A 16,065-nucleotide genomic window follows, 5' to 3' on the forward strand; every position below is an offset into this window, starting at 1 on the left:
AAGAAGTAGGGTATACTAGTGGAGAGTTAAAGAGAAGTGATGATCATACTGCTGACACTGCTTTTCTCTGAAGCTGTAACTTTGAGAGGTTCCCATTTCCTGCAGTTTGTTTTGATAACACTTGTAGATTGTTGTTTTGTCATAAGCATATATTATTTTTTTATTATTTATTTAGTTAGTTAGTTTTTGAGTTGGAGTCTCTTACTCTGTTGCCTAGGCTGGAATGCAGTGGCACGCTCACGGCCACTGCAGCCACGACCTGCTGGGCTCAGGTGATCCTTCCGCCTCAGTCTTCCAAATAGCTGGAACTACAGGCACATGCCACCACGCCTGGCTGATTTTTTGATTTGTTGCAGAGTTGAGGTCTCACCAAGTTTCCCAGGCTAGTCTTGAAACCATGGGCTCAGGCAATCTTCTCACCTTGGCCTCCCAAAGTGCTGGGATTATAGGTGTGAGCCACCGTACCCGGCCCAGCATATATTAATTTTATAATTAGAAAAAATTATAAAAACAAAATGAAGGGTGGTTAAGGAGGTCATAAGAGATGAAGATATTGGTACAGTTCACACCTGTGATCACAGTACTCTGGGAGACTGAGTTGGGAGAATTGCTTAAGGCTAGGAGTTCAAGACCAGCCTGAGCAACATATTAAGACCCCATTTCTTTTTTTTTTAAGTTCAAATGATGAATTTTATTTATTTATTTCATATATTTTTTTTCTTATTATAAAGATGTGGGGTACAATTCAGGGATAGTTACACAAACGTTGATTGTGCAGGTATACTTGTTGATGAGGTGTGCCCTTCCCTCCCCTAGCAGTTTTTCTCAACTGCGAATCCCACTCTGCCTCCCCTGACAGTTTCCCACTACTGCCAATCCCTTTCTTATAGTATTATAATTGTTCAAGGTCCATTTATGAGTGAGATTTTTTTTCCATTCAGGGAGAAACCCCATTGCACACAGCTTGTCGGCATGGCCTAGCCAACCTCACTGCAGAGCTCCTGCAGCAAGGTGCCAACCCAAACCTGCAGACAGAGGAAGCTCTGCCCTTGCCAAAGGAGTCTGCATCCCTGAATGGCCTGGTGGACAGTGTCTATCTGCAGACGCCGCTGCACATGGCAATTGCTTATAATCATCCAGATGTGGTGTCTGTCATCCTGGAGCAGAAAGGTAGGTAGTTGAGAATTTCACCCATCCATCTGACTTGTGGACAGTGGTTTCAGGTAGTCAACCACAGAGTTAATGTTCCTTCCATTGGTGAGTTTTATATAGCCAGTTTCTTACCAAAGATTATTTCAGGTTAGGCTCTTGACTACTGTTTTTCCTGTGTATGTTTTCAGCATGGGACCTGCCCATTTCATCTGTTAGGTTAGGTTTTGGACCCTTTGATTCTGCTTTCTCTTATTTTGGGGTATTTTTCCAGGCCATTTTAGTGTAGGTTAAGCAAAGTTTTCTTTTGGTATGAGTGCTGTCTTTGAGAACTCTGCTGTGGCAGGTCTTCCATGAACTGGTCAGTCCTTTCATCTGTTTCTGAACCTCCTTGGCAGGTGACCCGTGAGAGAGGAGCCAGAAAGAGGAACCAAGAGAAGCCCCTGCAGTAGAGAAGGCCCATTTCCCTCAGAAAGTCTTCCTCAGGTTTTCTTTCCTGTCCTGACATTTGTCTTACTCCAGCCTCAACCCTTGTTAAAGCCAGCATTTTTTAGCACTGTGCTTCTGGAAGGAGGTGGAGTTTTAGGTAGAATGTGACTTTTTCTTGGTACTCACAGAAGATTAGTAAAAGTTATATATTAGGAAAACATCAGGGCATTGTTTTAATCCTCGTTTTTAGCAATTAAGGAATTAATTTGTGTTTCCACAGTTGAGTCTGTTTCCTTATATAAAGAGTCAATGTTTTAAGTTTATAAAAATTCATTTTCCCTCTAAGCTTTGCTCTAAAATAACAGATTTCTGAGTTTCGGCTCCCCACAAAATTTATCTGTTTTTTGAATAACAGTGATCGTATTCTAGCCTGTCATTCAGTTTGAAACTGAGTTCTTATTCTGTTGAGTGCTTTATTTGTTTGTTTGTTTTTCTGAGTTGGAGTCTCACTCTTTTGCCCAGGCTGGAGTGCAATGGCATGCTCATGGCCACCGCAGCCTTGATCTGCTGGGCTCAGGTGATACTTCCACCTAGCCTTCCAAGTAGCTGAAATCACAGGTGTGTGCCACTACACCTGGCTCATTTTTTGATTTATTGTAGAGACGAAGTCTTGCCAAGTTGTCCATGCTGGCCTCAAACCCATGGGCTCAGGCAATTCTCTCTTCTCTGCCTCCCAAAGGGCTAGGTTTACAGTTGTGAGCCACCTTTGCCTGACCTGTTGAATGCTTTAAATGTGATCCATGGGATGGTGAAATCAAGTGTTGTTTTCCTTTTCAAAAAATTTAGCCAATGCTCTTCATGCCACCAACAACTTGCAAATTATTCCGGACTTCAGCCTCAAAGATTCCCGAGACCAGACTGTGCTGGGCCTAGCATTATGGACTGGTAAGGCTGGGCCACAGGTTGTTGGTGTCTGCAGACAGACAGCTGTCAGAAGGGCAGGCCAGTGGGTAAGGGAGAGGGAGGGAGGAGAGTGGGGCTAATCATTTGGTTGTAAAATAATCTTTCTGTTTGTGTTAAGCCTGTTAAATTCGGTGGAAAACTGCTGGTTTTGAGAAGTTGAAGGGGTACCTTTATTGCAGTAAGATGTTAATGAAGTGGGAAAAGCTGAGTATGCATTATATCAGGGCTTGTTTATTTCCCAGGCATGCATACCATTGCAGCCCAGCTGCTGGGCTCTGGTGCGTCTATCAATGACACCATGTCGGATGGGCAGACTTTGCTCCACATGGCCATCCAGCGACAGGACAGCAAGAGTGCACTCTTTCTTCTGGAGCATCAGGCAGATATAAATGTCAGGTAGGATGAAACAGCACTCTCCAGGTCACATTTAATTGAGATGATTCAAAAGCAGAGTCTTGCTTGTATAAAATATTTTTGTTTCTTATTAAATATTCGTTAACATTTTGTTTCTTATTAAATAAAGAGAAACAATGGCTCTAAAAATGTACAAATGCAGTGTTGTAATGAATATAATTAGTAGACTTGTGTAATGGAGAAGGGGAACTTATTTGAACCTTTCAGGACCAGTGCACAGTATTGCACAAATTTCATTACAAAGGACAATCTAAAATCACATTTTAATAAGGAATTTCAGTTATAATTAAGTACATTCTGACAAATGAGCTACCAACAAGACTTGAGGGGAAAAGAGACACAAGCAAATTTTTATTGCGATCGTACTTCAGAAAGAATTTATCTTTATCTCCAAGTGACCCTGAATGACTGAGTGGAGGAAAGAAGTGTTTTGTTAAATGGCTAGTTGGGATGGCATTTTATTAGGATGCTATTAATAGCAATTATATTCCTATAATATTCAACACATTGAAATGCTAGTTTTTAGCTATATGCAATTAGGGACATGGCTATATTTTCTTAAAAAGCAGAAGAGACAGACACCATTGACAGATTTAATTTCTGAGAAATTATGAATAAATGTGAGAAAATACTAATGAATGTGAGTAGAGTACTTTAAGGGATACAGTGAATTCTGGGCTCTGGAGTACCCAGGGGGTTATCCTTTATCCTTTGACTCCAGCTACAAACATTGGTTGGGTGTGTATGTCCTATCAGGACTCAGGATGGGGAGACAGCCCTTCAGCTGGCCATCAGAAATCAGCTTCCGCTCGTAGTTGATGCCATATGCACCCGAGGAGCTGACATGTCTGTGCCAGATGAGAAGGGGAACCCCCCACTGTGGCTTGCATTGGCCAGCAATCTGGAGGACATCGCATCCACTCTGGTGAGACAGCACAGTTTTAACCTCTGTTTATAGATGGGGATATTTGGTATCAGAGGTAGATTTGGTGCCTACATAGTAAGTATAGGAGCAAGAGATCTACCAAGTGACAAATTGTGTCAAGGGGAAACAGTTGAAAGTCAAATTAAAGAAACTTGTAGTTCAACATAGTCTTAGCCAACAGTTTTGTTTGTAGGTGATCTTTACCAAGAAAACTACCAAGTAGCAAAAAGTAGAAAAATTTCCTCAGGCATCTTCCCCTGTGGTGGGTTAATTGGATGTGGGCTGCTCTCACTGTCACCATAGTGATAAATTCCCAGTCTTAGGTTTATCTCCCTTGTTCATAAGAAAGTGGAGGTAAACCTGGAAGTTCTTATTTAACAATCTGAAGGGCCTATAATGTGACAATAAGGCGTTTTGGATCTAGAGATTCTATTCAGTTGTTATTAAGACTGCCTGTTAATTATAGATATGTGTTACTGAGGACTTATGGGTGCATGTGTTTTCTGTCCCTTATAGAACACAGCTCTAGAGGGCACTAATTAAACATCTTATTTATATTTCCCAAACCCATCCACAGGACTTAGTGCAGGAACTTGCTCAGAGCAGATTTTGATTAGTGTTTATAAAACTAGTGATCAATACAGATTAATTATCAGTTAATTCTCAATTGTATCTTATCTGAAAAATGGATATAATGATCTACATAGAGCTCAGATTTGGTAATAAAAATTTTCATTGTTGCTCAGCAGTGTCTGTGAGTAACCTGTGTTTTTCTGCAGGTCAGACATGGTTGTGATGCCACATGCTGGGGTCCAGGACCTAGTGGGTGCCTTCAGACACTCCTGCACAGAGCTATTGATGAAAATAATGAGTCTACTGCCTGCTTTCTTATTCGCAGGTCTGAGAAGCCTAGTATTTCTTGACATCTTATATAGCTTATAGCACACTGGCTCTTTTCTTATTTTAATCTATCTGCAGTTTTGGCATGCCTGTGGCTGGCTTGACTCTCATAATTAAGACTATCAGAGGGTCAGTGTTCTGTGATATCAGGTCAACCAGGGGCCAGGTTCACCTGTGAGGAGAGAGGCTTATGTGCCTGGATTAAAGAATTTGAGGGCCAGGCTCAGTGGCTCAGCCTGTAATCCCAGCACTTTGGGAGGTTAAGGCGAGTGGATTGCCTGAGCCCGCAGGTTCTAGACCAGCCTGGGCAACTTGGTGAGACATCATCTCTACAATAAAATAAAATAAAAAATTAGCCGGATGTGGTAGTATGCACCTGTAGTTCCAGCTACTTAGAAGGCTGAGGCCGAAGGATCGCCTGAGCCCAGCAGGTGAACGCTGTGGTGGCTGGCTGTGAGTGTGACTTGGCACGCCAGCCTGGGCGACAGAGTGAGACTCCAGCTACAAAAAAAAAAAAGAATTTGAAAGTTGAGCCAGCGTCTTGCTGTGGGAGCAGCATGGGCTTCTGTAGTCCTGTCAGACCAGTTCACACCGTGAAGCCAGGAGGCTGCGGTGGAAGAGACCAGATGGCCTCTGAAGATACAGCCTCCATAAGCCTCTTGGAGTGTAGAATATGTGGGAGCCAAAGTTATTCGGGAAACTTTTAGAGCAGTGGCTCTCGGACTTTAAGTGGGTGCACATCCTCTAGAGAGCTTTTTTTTTCTTTTTCTTTTTTGTAGAGATGGAGTCTTACTGTGTTGCTCAGGCTGGTCTCCAACTCCTGGCCTCAAGCAAGCTTTGACCTTCTAAAGCACTGGGATTTTAGGCATAAACTATTGCACCTGGCATACATAGGGAGCTTTTAACAACTCTGATGCCCAGATTGCCCCCAGGACCAATTACAGAAGAACCTATGGGGGTGGGACCCATACTCCCGTACCTGAGGCCAAGGACCAAGGCTAGCAGACCTGGTTGGGTTGGATGCGGTTGCTGCTGTACATTTATCAGCATGCCTGTAGACCTGGTGGAAGCATGGCCTTCCTTTTATTTCCCCATTCCTTTCAGTGGCTGTGATGTGAATAGTCCCAGACAACCAGGTGCTAATGGAGAAGGAGAGGAAGAGGCTAGAGATGGGCAGACCCCCTTGCATTTGGCAGCCTCTTGGGGACTAGAAGAGACAGTACAATGTCTTCTGGAGTTTGGTGCCAATGTGAACGCACAGGTATGTAGATTCTCTTTTCCACGGAGATGTGTAGTGACCCCAGAATTAGGGCAATCTCCTCCTATGGCAAACGACTTTGCAGATTCCCCAGTCCTAGGCCCCTGCTTTGCTGTGAACAAGACTGCAGTTGAACAGCTTTCTCTGAGTCATGCAGCTTGCCTAGTAATTTCAGTGATTTCAGATAAGACTTCTTCTCTGTAGCTTTGTCCTCATTATGGCATGAGGAAGATTTGTTTTATCTGTTTTCCTTTGCCTCCTATTCTCCCTAGTTACAGATTTCCACTGAGAGTTGTTTAGTCTCAAACTAAGTACTGTGTTTAGGAACATCTTTGGGTAGCTTACTTGAGTACCCCTGAGTTATACTCCTGGATACTATTCAACATTCTAGCCTATGAAGATGCATATACAAGACCCTGTTGTCAGATACAGAGTGGTATACCTTAGAACTGAGGCTGACTGCAGATGTTCTAAAACAAATGAGTTTGTGCCGGACCCACTGTCACCAAGGGGTCACTGGAGCATGGTGTAACAGAGAGTGGCTTTTCAGTCATTTCTGTGTTTGGTCTTTTTAAAAGCTGAGTCAAACACAGGGTGGTAGTATTGGTTCTCACACAAGAATTTGATTTAAAAGTTATCCCCCTTCATATTTTTCCAGAGTTTTATCTTCTTTCAGTTGAATGTTGAAATCTGAGCCTTGTTCCTATAGGATGCAGAAGGAAGAACACCCATCCATGTGGCCATCAGCAACCAACACAGTGTCATCATTCAGTTGCTGATTTCTCACCCTGATATCCACTTGAATGTGCGAGACAGACAAGGGCTGACCCCATTTGCTTGTGCCATGACTTACAAGAATAACAAGGCAGCTGAGGCCATTCTGAAGCGAGAGTCTGGGGCTGCTGAGCAGGTGAGTGACTGATGCCTCACAGTCTTCATACTATGCTAAGCACAGCAGAGCCTGTTACATGGAGACAAAACAGGTGTCACCAACTAAACAGGTCTCTTTTTTTTTTTTTTGAGTTGGAGTCTCGGTCACCCAGACTGGAGTGCAGTGGCTGCTCCCGGCCACCGCAGCCTCGACCTGCTGGGCTCCAGCGATCCTTCCGCCTCAGCTTTCCGAGTAACTGGAATTACAGGCATGCGCTACCACGCCCGACTGATTTATTGATTTATTGTAGAGATGAGGTCTCGCTGCCCAGGCGGGTCTCGAACCCGTGGGCTCAGGCAATCCACTCACCTCAGTCTCCCAAAGGCGCAGGATTATAGGCTGAGCCACTGAGCCTGGCTAGGTCTCTTTTATATAAAGACATTTATTTTAAAATTATACTCCCCGGCCAGATGTGGTAGCTCATGCCTATAATCCCAGCACTTTGGGAGGTGGAGGCGAGAGGATTGCCTGGATCTAGGCATTCAAGACCAGCTTGGGCAACTTGGCAGACCTCATCTCTACAATAAATAAAAAATTAGCCAGCCATGGATGGTGGTGCACACTTGTGGTTCCAGCTACTTGGAAGGCTGAGGCAGAAGGATCACTTGAGCCCAGCAGGTTGAGTCTGTGGTGTCCGTGAGTGTGCCACTGACTCCAGTCTGGATGAAAGAGTGAGACTCCAACTAAAAAAAAAAAAAATTAAAATGAGCTTGAGCTTGTGTTGTAATGTTGGGCAACTTTCCGGGTGTTTCAGAGGAGTTAAGTTATTCAGCTCAGCAGGCTCAGTCGTCCTTGGTCGTCATGGTTCTTTACCAGCTGCTCATTCTAAATGATGAATTGTTGATCTGCAACAACAGATTGGGTGGGAAACAATAATAACAACTGATCTGTGCAGGAACAGGGATGGGTTTGTTGAGTCAGTCCTACAGAAACCTGAATCTACAGGCAGCATTTAGAGTACTGCCAGGATTTATAAATAACCACTTATGAAAGTGAATTGGAAACTTGGGGCCTGAAATAAATGAAATCCCAGCATGGCTGAAGAGTGCAGGATTCTGGACATCACCTTCCTTCTACATTTTCCTAAATGTGACTAGATTGTGTAGGTGTTAACCTCACACTCTCTTGGGCAGTATAGAATGTTCATGAATGGAGGTAGTCATCTCACAGTTCCTCTCCACCTAGCATGAAGCTGTGCTGTCATTGAAGTTCTTTGTAGGTACATTGCTTGTTACACCGGCACATGCTGAGCATGTGTGTGAGGTAATGTGGCATGCGTGTGGATGGATGTCTCCCTCACGTCCACCAGAGCACTCATGCTAAAGATAGCTCTTGTAAGTACATTATCCCCTGTGGTTTGATCTCAGCTCTGTTGGCTCCACATCAGTAGAACAAAGTCTGTGACATACTGTTGGCTGCCTCCCCCATTGTGTGTTATTCTGTAGCTCAGTAAAAGAGGAAACTTTCTGAATATTTCTGAAACCTTTGTTTGACTGCCCAGGAGTCAGGCTGGCATTGCAGCTGGGGTGTTAGGATGCTAAGTGCTTGTTTAAGCCAAAGCAAAGAAATTCCCAAGGCTAGTTTCCAACTTCACCTTCCCCTGAGCATCCCAGTATTTTGGTGCCTTCCTTCCCCTGTCCTTCATGTTGTCTCTTTGTGGCTTTTCATGTCCAGTTCCTGCTGTAGGAGGATGCCAAGGTGACAGCTTCCCTCCTCTGACCACATGGATGTGACCATGCATGTGTGGTTACATGTACAAATGTGGAGAGGGAGCCTGTTGTGTGGGCAGGGGGTGGCTTTGAGTGTTGGTTCTGGGGAAAGACTACATCATACCCTCACCAGTGGTCAGCACAGCTCACTGGTGCTCAGAGGTACTTGTAAAAGGGAGCCCTTTAAGGTTTTGTTTCCCCCTTGTTACCATAGGTGGATAACAAGGGCCGGAATTTTCTTCACGTGGCGGTTCAGAACTCTGATATTGAAAGTGTCCTGTTCCTGATCAGTGTCCAGGCTAATGTGAATTCCAGAGTACAGGATGCTTCGAAGTTGACCCCTTTGCACCTTGCTGTTCAAGCGGGCTCAGAGATTATTGTCCGCAATTTGGTAAGTGGCACAGAACTATTGCATGTAATATGGACAAAGCACATTGTAGAGCATTGCAGAATCTCTAATTACAGGTGTTTGGCCAGGTACTAGGAAAGGCCAGCGTGACTTTGGGGAAGTAGGGCAGTACCCTCAGGAAAACAGGTGTGCCAGGGGCTGCGTGTCCTGAGTGCACAGTGGGCCACATGGGCCACTGGATGGGCAGATGCTGAGGTGGGGCCCTGAGGGAGGGTAGGATTTTGAGGCAGAGGCAGAGTGGCAACATAGAGTGAGTGGAGGTCCACTTCTATCATCTGCCTGTTCTCTGTCAGGCATTCTCCTAGGGCTTTGAAGTGAGTTGTCTCTCTTAATTCTCAAAGCTACAGAAGAGTAGGACATTTTTCACATTCACAAAGGTGAAAATTTAGGCTCAGAGAGAATTTTTTTCTCCCGAGACTCTCAGCTGAGAGTATGGGATTTTAGCCTTTTCTGTTTGACTCCAAATTCTGCTTCTCCAATACAACATAATGCCACCCAGGAAGGGAAAGGGACTTAGCAAAGATGAGAAGACGGGGAAGGGCATGTGGTATATTTTATGTAGGAAGGTTTGTTGGAATTGGAGTACAGAGTGGAAAGAGATGGGGTTAGCAAGGCAGACTGACCAGACTGTAGGTGTCAATTTCAAGCCAAGAACTGTGAGAAGCCTTTATCTCTTAGGCAGTGGAGAAACCACATAAGTGTGTGAGCTGAGAGAATAGTCAAGAGCTGAGGTGGGCTCCACTCTGCATCACCTGGCCTGCTCCTCAGTGCTGGCTGGCTCTAGTGCCTCCCACCAGCGCAGATGCATGCCTCAGAATGGCTACGAGGGCACTTGACCAGGCTTTGGTGCCCTGGCATTTTGTTTCTGAAAAACACTTTTAAGGAAAACCTTTATGACCTGATATGTGTTTGAGCTGAGGGTACCTAAAGAAGATGCCTGACTGGGCACAGTGGCTCACGCCTATAATCCCAGCACTTGGGAAGCTGAGGTGAGAGGATTGCCTGATCCCATGGGTTTGAAACCAGCCTGGGCTACTTGGCGAGACCTCATCTCTACGATAAAACAAAAAATTAGCCGGGTGTGGTGACACATGCCTGTAGTTCCAGCTACTTGGAAGACTGAGGCAGAAGGGCTGCCTGAGCCCAGCAGGTAGAGACTGAGGTGGCTGGGAGTGTGCCACTGCCCTCTAGTCTGGGTGACAGAGTGAGACTCCAACTCAAAAAAAAAAAGTTGCCTTAGGAGTGAGGTGTACAGGTATAGAGGCAGAATCACCAGTGAAGAGACCTAGAAGTGGCAGCAGCAGTGAAGGATGGACTGGAGAATGGGTGAAGATGTGGGTCTTATGACATCAGGAAGTGTAGGGGGAAACAGCCAAGGAGGTAGAGGTGGGCCTTGAAGTAGTAGGGCTTGGGCCTTATGCTCATCAGGCTTCCGGCCTCCTGAAAGCCCAGGGAGCTTTGAGGTCCTTCACCAAGGTCATCCTCCTGCCTCCCTAAGGCCTGCTGTCACAGGGGATAGGAGTGCCCAGAAACAACTGGTCTTCCCGTGTCCATGTGTTCCTTCCTCTCTGAACTGGTGTAGGATAGTATTTGAATGGAAACAATGCCTTAGCCACCAGTTAACCAATCTTGGGGTTAGCTGTGATCCCTAGCACAGCATAGTGACCATGAATGACCCTCTATGATATGTCCTATCTGGAGTGTCCCATATCTGCTCACGGCATTTCTTATCTGTGAATGATTTGACTAGGTACCCAGAGTTCTAGGGAGGCTGGGACTTAGAAGTCAGGGTCAGAAACAGAGCAGTTAACCACTCCCTAGATTCTCCCAGAGGTAGGTACCTGGACACACAGATGGAGGAACCAGGAGTGGCCTCAGACTCAGGAGAGGCCAACTGGGCTCTGACTACAAGCTACAGAGTATCTTCTGTTAATAGCAACTGTCTTTGAAATTTTGTTAGAAAGAAGATGATGAATGAACTTCAAATACCAAGTAAATAGACAAGATATTATTTAACGGTCCTTCCTGGCTTTAATTCTATAACTTTCTGTGTTCTTTCTTTTTAAAAATAATATAAAAATAGTACATACTCAATGTGAAAAAACTTTAAGCACATGAAAATGTAAAACAGTATCTCCCTCTTATTCCTTACTGTCCTCTGAGTTTGGTGCATATACTTTTAAACACTTTAAAAGTGTGTATATATTTGTGTGTGCAAATGGATGCACGTGTATACATATCTCTCTATGTCTCCAAATGGAATCATTACTTCTAACTTGCAGGGGATTTTTTAACTTACAATATTGTTGTCTTTTCATATTAATCTCTAAATATTTATCATCTTAATGACTACCTATTCTATTGTTTGTATATATTATAATTTTTAAAACTAAACCTTTTTTGCCATCAGATTTTCCTATTTCATTCAAATAGATATTCTCATACAGTACAGTGAATATCAGTGCAACCCTGTATACTTCTTATGTACTGAAGTCTTTTAAAGTAGTTTTTTTGTACCAAAGAATAGCTGTTTAACACTTTTTTTTTTTTTTTTTTTTGAGTTGGAGTCTCACTCTGTTGCCCAGACTGGAGTGCAGTGGCTGCTCCCGGCCACCGCAGCCTCGACCTGCTGGGCTCCGGCGATCCTTCCGCCTCAGCCTTCCGAGTAGCCGGAATTACAGGCGCGCGCTACCATGCCTGGCTAATTTTTTTGATTTATTGTAGAGATGAGGTCTCGCCTGCCCAGGCGGGTCTCGAACCCACGGGCTCAGGCAATCCACTCACCTCAGCCTCCCAAAGGCATGGGATTACAGGCTGAGCCACCGAGCCCGGCTTGTTTAACATTTTTGGTAGATAATTGCTGATTTGCCCTTGGCATAGGTTTTGTTGGCTTACACATCACCAGGAGTATGGCCCCTATGCTCCCTGCTCTGCCAGCAGGACAGACCATCACTCTCTATGGATGTTCCCATGAGTAGGACCTTTATTGTGGTAAGGAGGCTGCTCATGTAATCAACTTCAACAGCTTCTTGCAGGAGCCAAAGTGAATGAATTAACCAAGCATCGCCAGACTGCCCTCCATCTTGCTGCCCAGCAGGACCTGCCCACCATCTGCTCTGTCCTCCTGGAGAATGGAGTGGACTTTGCTGCTGTGGACGAGAATGGAAATAATGGTAATTCCTAGTCATTCCTCTGTGTACCACTAGTGCTGAGCAATCCCTCCATTCTAGGGGTGGAAGTTCAGTGCACCCTCAAGTCTACTTCCCTTTGGGGAGGTTGGCTTTTATAGGAGCAGAGCTATAATAGAAAGTACTATGGGCAGGGCATCCAGCCTGCTATTGACCAGGCCTTGGGCAACCTGCCTGGTAGCCCTGGAAGCCTGAAGCGTCTTCTTGGGAAACTGTTAAATCTCACCTTTGGATAATGCTGAAGCAGAAAGCAAAGGCTCACATGATTGTGTTTGTAAGGGTGGTAAAGTCCAGAAAGGAAGGTGCTGTGTGTGGCCAGTTGCTGTTCTGGCTGGGTCCTATTTACAGGGAGATGTGTGAGAGTGAGGAGGAGTTGAGACTTTTCTGCATGTGCTTCTGGGCTTGCACAATAAGAGGATTTACTCCCCAGCTCTTCATCTTGCTGTCATGCATGGTCGGCTCAACAACATCCGGGTTCTCCTGACAGAGTGCACAGTGGATGCTGAAGCCTTTAATCTGAGGTGAGTGTGTCTGGTTCAGAGCAAGGACCAGGGCTCCATGGCACCTGGCCTGCTGCTCAGGGCTGGTGGTCCCTGGTGCCTCCTGCCAGCCCCAGTGCACACTGCAGAACAGGCCACCAGGGCACTTGACCAGTTTTTGGTACCCTGGATTTTTATAAAAAACACTTTTTAGAAAAATTTTGTGACCAATTATGTGTCCTTTAGATTTATACAGCATCACAGAACTCATAAAATTCCATTAAATATAGTGTATTATGGTCATGGCAGATGTATACCTAACTTTTCCAACTTGTTTTGTCAGAGGCCAATCACCACTGCACATTTTGGGACAATATGGCAAAGAGAATGCAGCAGCCATCTTTGATCTCTTCTTAGAGTGCATGCCTGAATACCCTCTAGACAAACCAGATACAGAAGGCAACACGGGTATGTAATAAGGTGTCTATATGTCCTGTCTCATTTGCATGCCTTGCTTCCTGGAAAAATAAGAGCGCAAGCACACATGTCATTGTCTGAGGCCTTTCAGCTCTGTAGTGCATTTTGGCTGGGCTCTCCGAGCATCTATCACAGATGCCTGTCTTGGAATCTGGAGTGTCTGATTTTAGGCACAAACACAACTGAAGTGCATTTAGTGCTCCACCACATCCATGTCTAAACAGGCCTGCCTGCCTGTTTTTATTTCCCTCATCTACCTTTTTTCCTGTCAACTGTGGCCCAACCCAAAATCCCAAATTACAGCAAAGAGAGAAAATATAAGCCCTTCACTGAGGCTTCATTAGGAAATGTGCTGCAGACTGCATTGATGTGCTTTGAAAAAGTGGCGAATTGTGTACAGATACATGGGACATCTTCTTATTGAGAGGTCTGATGAATAGGTCTCCTCGTGGTTTGCTCTAGCTACCCACGATCACTGTTTTTATATGTGTAACTTTCATGGCATTATTTACATATTTCGGCATTAATTTTTTTGTTGAATACTCACAACAATCCCATAAGGTAAGCAGTGCACATAGTTGTATCCCCATTTTTCAGGTAAGGAAACAAAGTCTCAAAAAAACCAGAATGAAACCGAGATCCCTTTCGTCCTAGCCCTGAGTTCTCTGAGCACCTTGCTGCTGCTGCTTTCCCATTCATTCTCCCCTTATACCAGAGAGGCCTCCATGGCCGTTGGCAGAAGTGGAGTCACCATGGGATTCTTTGAACCTCAGCATGGGACCAAATATTTTGTCACTATTCTTGGCTTTGGGAAGAATCTCTGGCTTTGATGCATGAATGTGCTTTTTAAGCTGGTAGTGATGGGCCTGAGCTTTGGAGGAGTCAACCCTAGGAGTGAGCTGCTTGGCCATACTCAGTGAGCATCACTGCCCAGGAACTAGAGAACAGGCAGGCAGGGGCATCATGTCTAGACTTTTGATACAGAGACCTAGTTCAGTGCTCAGCCCTGTCATATTCTAGCAGGATGACAGGAGAAATTTTCTAATCCCTCTATGCCTGTTTCTTCTTTTGATCATGAGACTAATAACCCTCATCCTACTGCATCATTTTGAGAGTTAAGGGAAAGAACGTAGTAAAGTGTCTGGTGAAGGTAAGCAGAGGGGAGCTGCTGTTAACTGTAGGGAAGGCCAGCAGGTTGACCTGGCCACAGCCTGGGTTCCACTGGGGCTGCACCTGCACAGAGGAGAGGCTCCATGGGGTGGAAGAACTTTCTGGAGCACATTCCTCATGCTGATTTTTTTTCTCCATATGTATATAACTCATGGGTTTAGACTTAGTCACAGTGTGTGAAAAGAGTATTGTCCTTTGTGGTAAAGCCAGTGTTCCCTGCCAGAGGAAGGCATCTGAGGCAACAGCAAGTGTGCTTTTCCTTCGGTGATGGATCCCTGTCTCCCTAAACGACCTCGATTCCCTTGCAGCCAGAGCTGTACATGGGAGAGACTGTCTCCGGAACTGCAGCCACTCTAGAATCCCTTGACTCGTAGCCAGACCCTTTACTGGCAGATGCTGCAGATCCTCCCTGGAGGTCTTACCCGAACCTTAGTGACCTGGGCCTGTGTGTCTGTGCGGACTTTGTGATCACATGTCCTTCCAGTGGTCCGTTCTGCCTTCAGCTGTCCTCTGCCCACCCTTTGGCAGTACCAGGCTGGGACCAGGTGGGAAGTAGCCCTACCTGTAATTTTGTCTTCCAGTGCTGCTCTTAGCGTACATGAAAGGGAATGCCAACTTGTGCCGCGCCATCGTCCGATCTGGGGCTCGCCTTGGGGTGAATAATAACCAAGGAGTCAACATTTTCAACTACCAGGTTGCCACCAAGCAACTTCTGTTTAGACTACTAGGTGAGTGGCCTATATTTTGCTCTTTCAGTGCAAGCAGTCACAATGTTAATTATCTAGATGCATTGGTGATCTTTAAATCTCATAGTAACTTAATCTGTGATCTGAACCAGTGGTTTTCAGGCACCACGTAGGACTATTTCTGTGGACAGGATGAAGGGCCTTTGAGCCAGTGCTCACTGGGTCACTGTTAGCAGTCCCTTCTGAGAGTGCTTCTTCGCCTAGGGCCCACTGTCAGTTTCCTACCTCCTCTGAACCTTCCAGAAATCCGCAAGCTCCAGGCAGGTCCCCCTTCCTGTGTCTCCTGGCTACTTATCTCCATGTGCATCCTCCTTAGTCTGACTCAGATTCTCTAGAGCCTTCAAAATGGCCTCTGTGTCATCCCATACTGATTCTTCCTTCTCCGTGTTTCTTCTGTGGGGAGGAGTGCTTCACTCTTGGTGACTTCTTATTTATGTCTTTCCTCCTCCCTGTTGGGGCGGTAGAGTCAGAATGTCTCATATGCCTGTGCTGTGTCCCCCACCTACAGTGGAGACAGGCAGAGAAGAAACAAGCTCAGAATACTGAGTAGACCATGTAGTCTCAACATAAGTGACTTACCCAAGGTTGCAAAGCTAGTTTGTGGCAGAGTCAGCATTAAAGCGCGGTGTTTGTGACATTGAGTTTACTTTACCTTTCCCTGTTGACCTTTGATGAGCTGAGCACCGGTGCCTGTCACAGTGCTGGTATGTAGAGGCGCTCTCTCCTGACAAGCTCAGTCTGCTTCTCTGTATTGAGCAGTCAGAACAGTACCTAGCACAGCATTAGGTTTCAGTAGATAAATCCTAGTGATTGTGGTTCCTGTCTACACTGAGAACTCCTAGCCTAAATGTGAAAAAAACTCCTCATCTGCTCCAGTTCTTTTTTCCTTGTCTCTTCTCTGCTGGTGGTCCCACCACA

General features: G+C 45.3%; 1 protein-coding gene across 2 annotated transcripts in view; it reads left to right on the forward strand.

Moving 5' to 3' along the window:
• Positions 1-16,065, forward strand: part of ANKFY1 (ankyrin repeat and FYVE domain containing 1) — a 93,594-nt gene that overhangs the window by 71,886 nt on the left and 5,643 nt on the right. For both annotated transcript variants that reach the window (XM_021713753.1, XM_008060733.1), the window contains exons 12-23: positions 942-1,170; positions 2,425-2,523; positions 2,784-2,937; positions 3,712-3,880; positions 4,660-4,778; positions 5,885-6,041; positions 6,748-6,948; positions 8,893-9,069; positions 12,113-12,260; positions 12,706-12,796; positions 13,098-13,222; positions 14,983-15,129. In XM_021713753.1, the coding sequence (XP_021569428.1) occupies positions 942-1,170; positions 2,425-2,523; positions 2,784-2,937; positions 3,712-3,880; positions 4,660-4,778; positions 5,885-6,041; positions 6,748-6,948; positions 8,893-9,069; positions 12,113-12,260; positions 12,706-12,796; positions 13,098-13,222; positions 14,983-15,129 (1,816 nt within the window). The remainder of the gene's footprint in view (positions 1-941; positions 1,171-2,424; positions 2,524-2,783; positions 2,938-3,711; positions 3,881-4,659; positions 4,779-5,884; positions 6,042-6,747; positions 6,949-8,892; positions 9,070-12,112; positions 12,261-12,705; positions 12,797-13,097; positions 13,223-14,982; positions 15,130-16,065) is intronic.

Source organism: Carlito syrichta, unplaced genomic scaffold (genome assembly GCF_000164805.1).
Source record: "Carlito syrichta isolate Samal-C Ts95f unplaced genomic scaffold, Tarsius_syrichta-2.0.1 Scaffold304713, whole genome shotgun sequence".
NCBI classification, from domain to species: domain Eukaryota; kingdom Metazoa; phylum Chordata; class Mammalia; order Primates; family Tarsiidae; genus Carlito; species Carlito syrichta.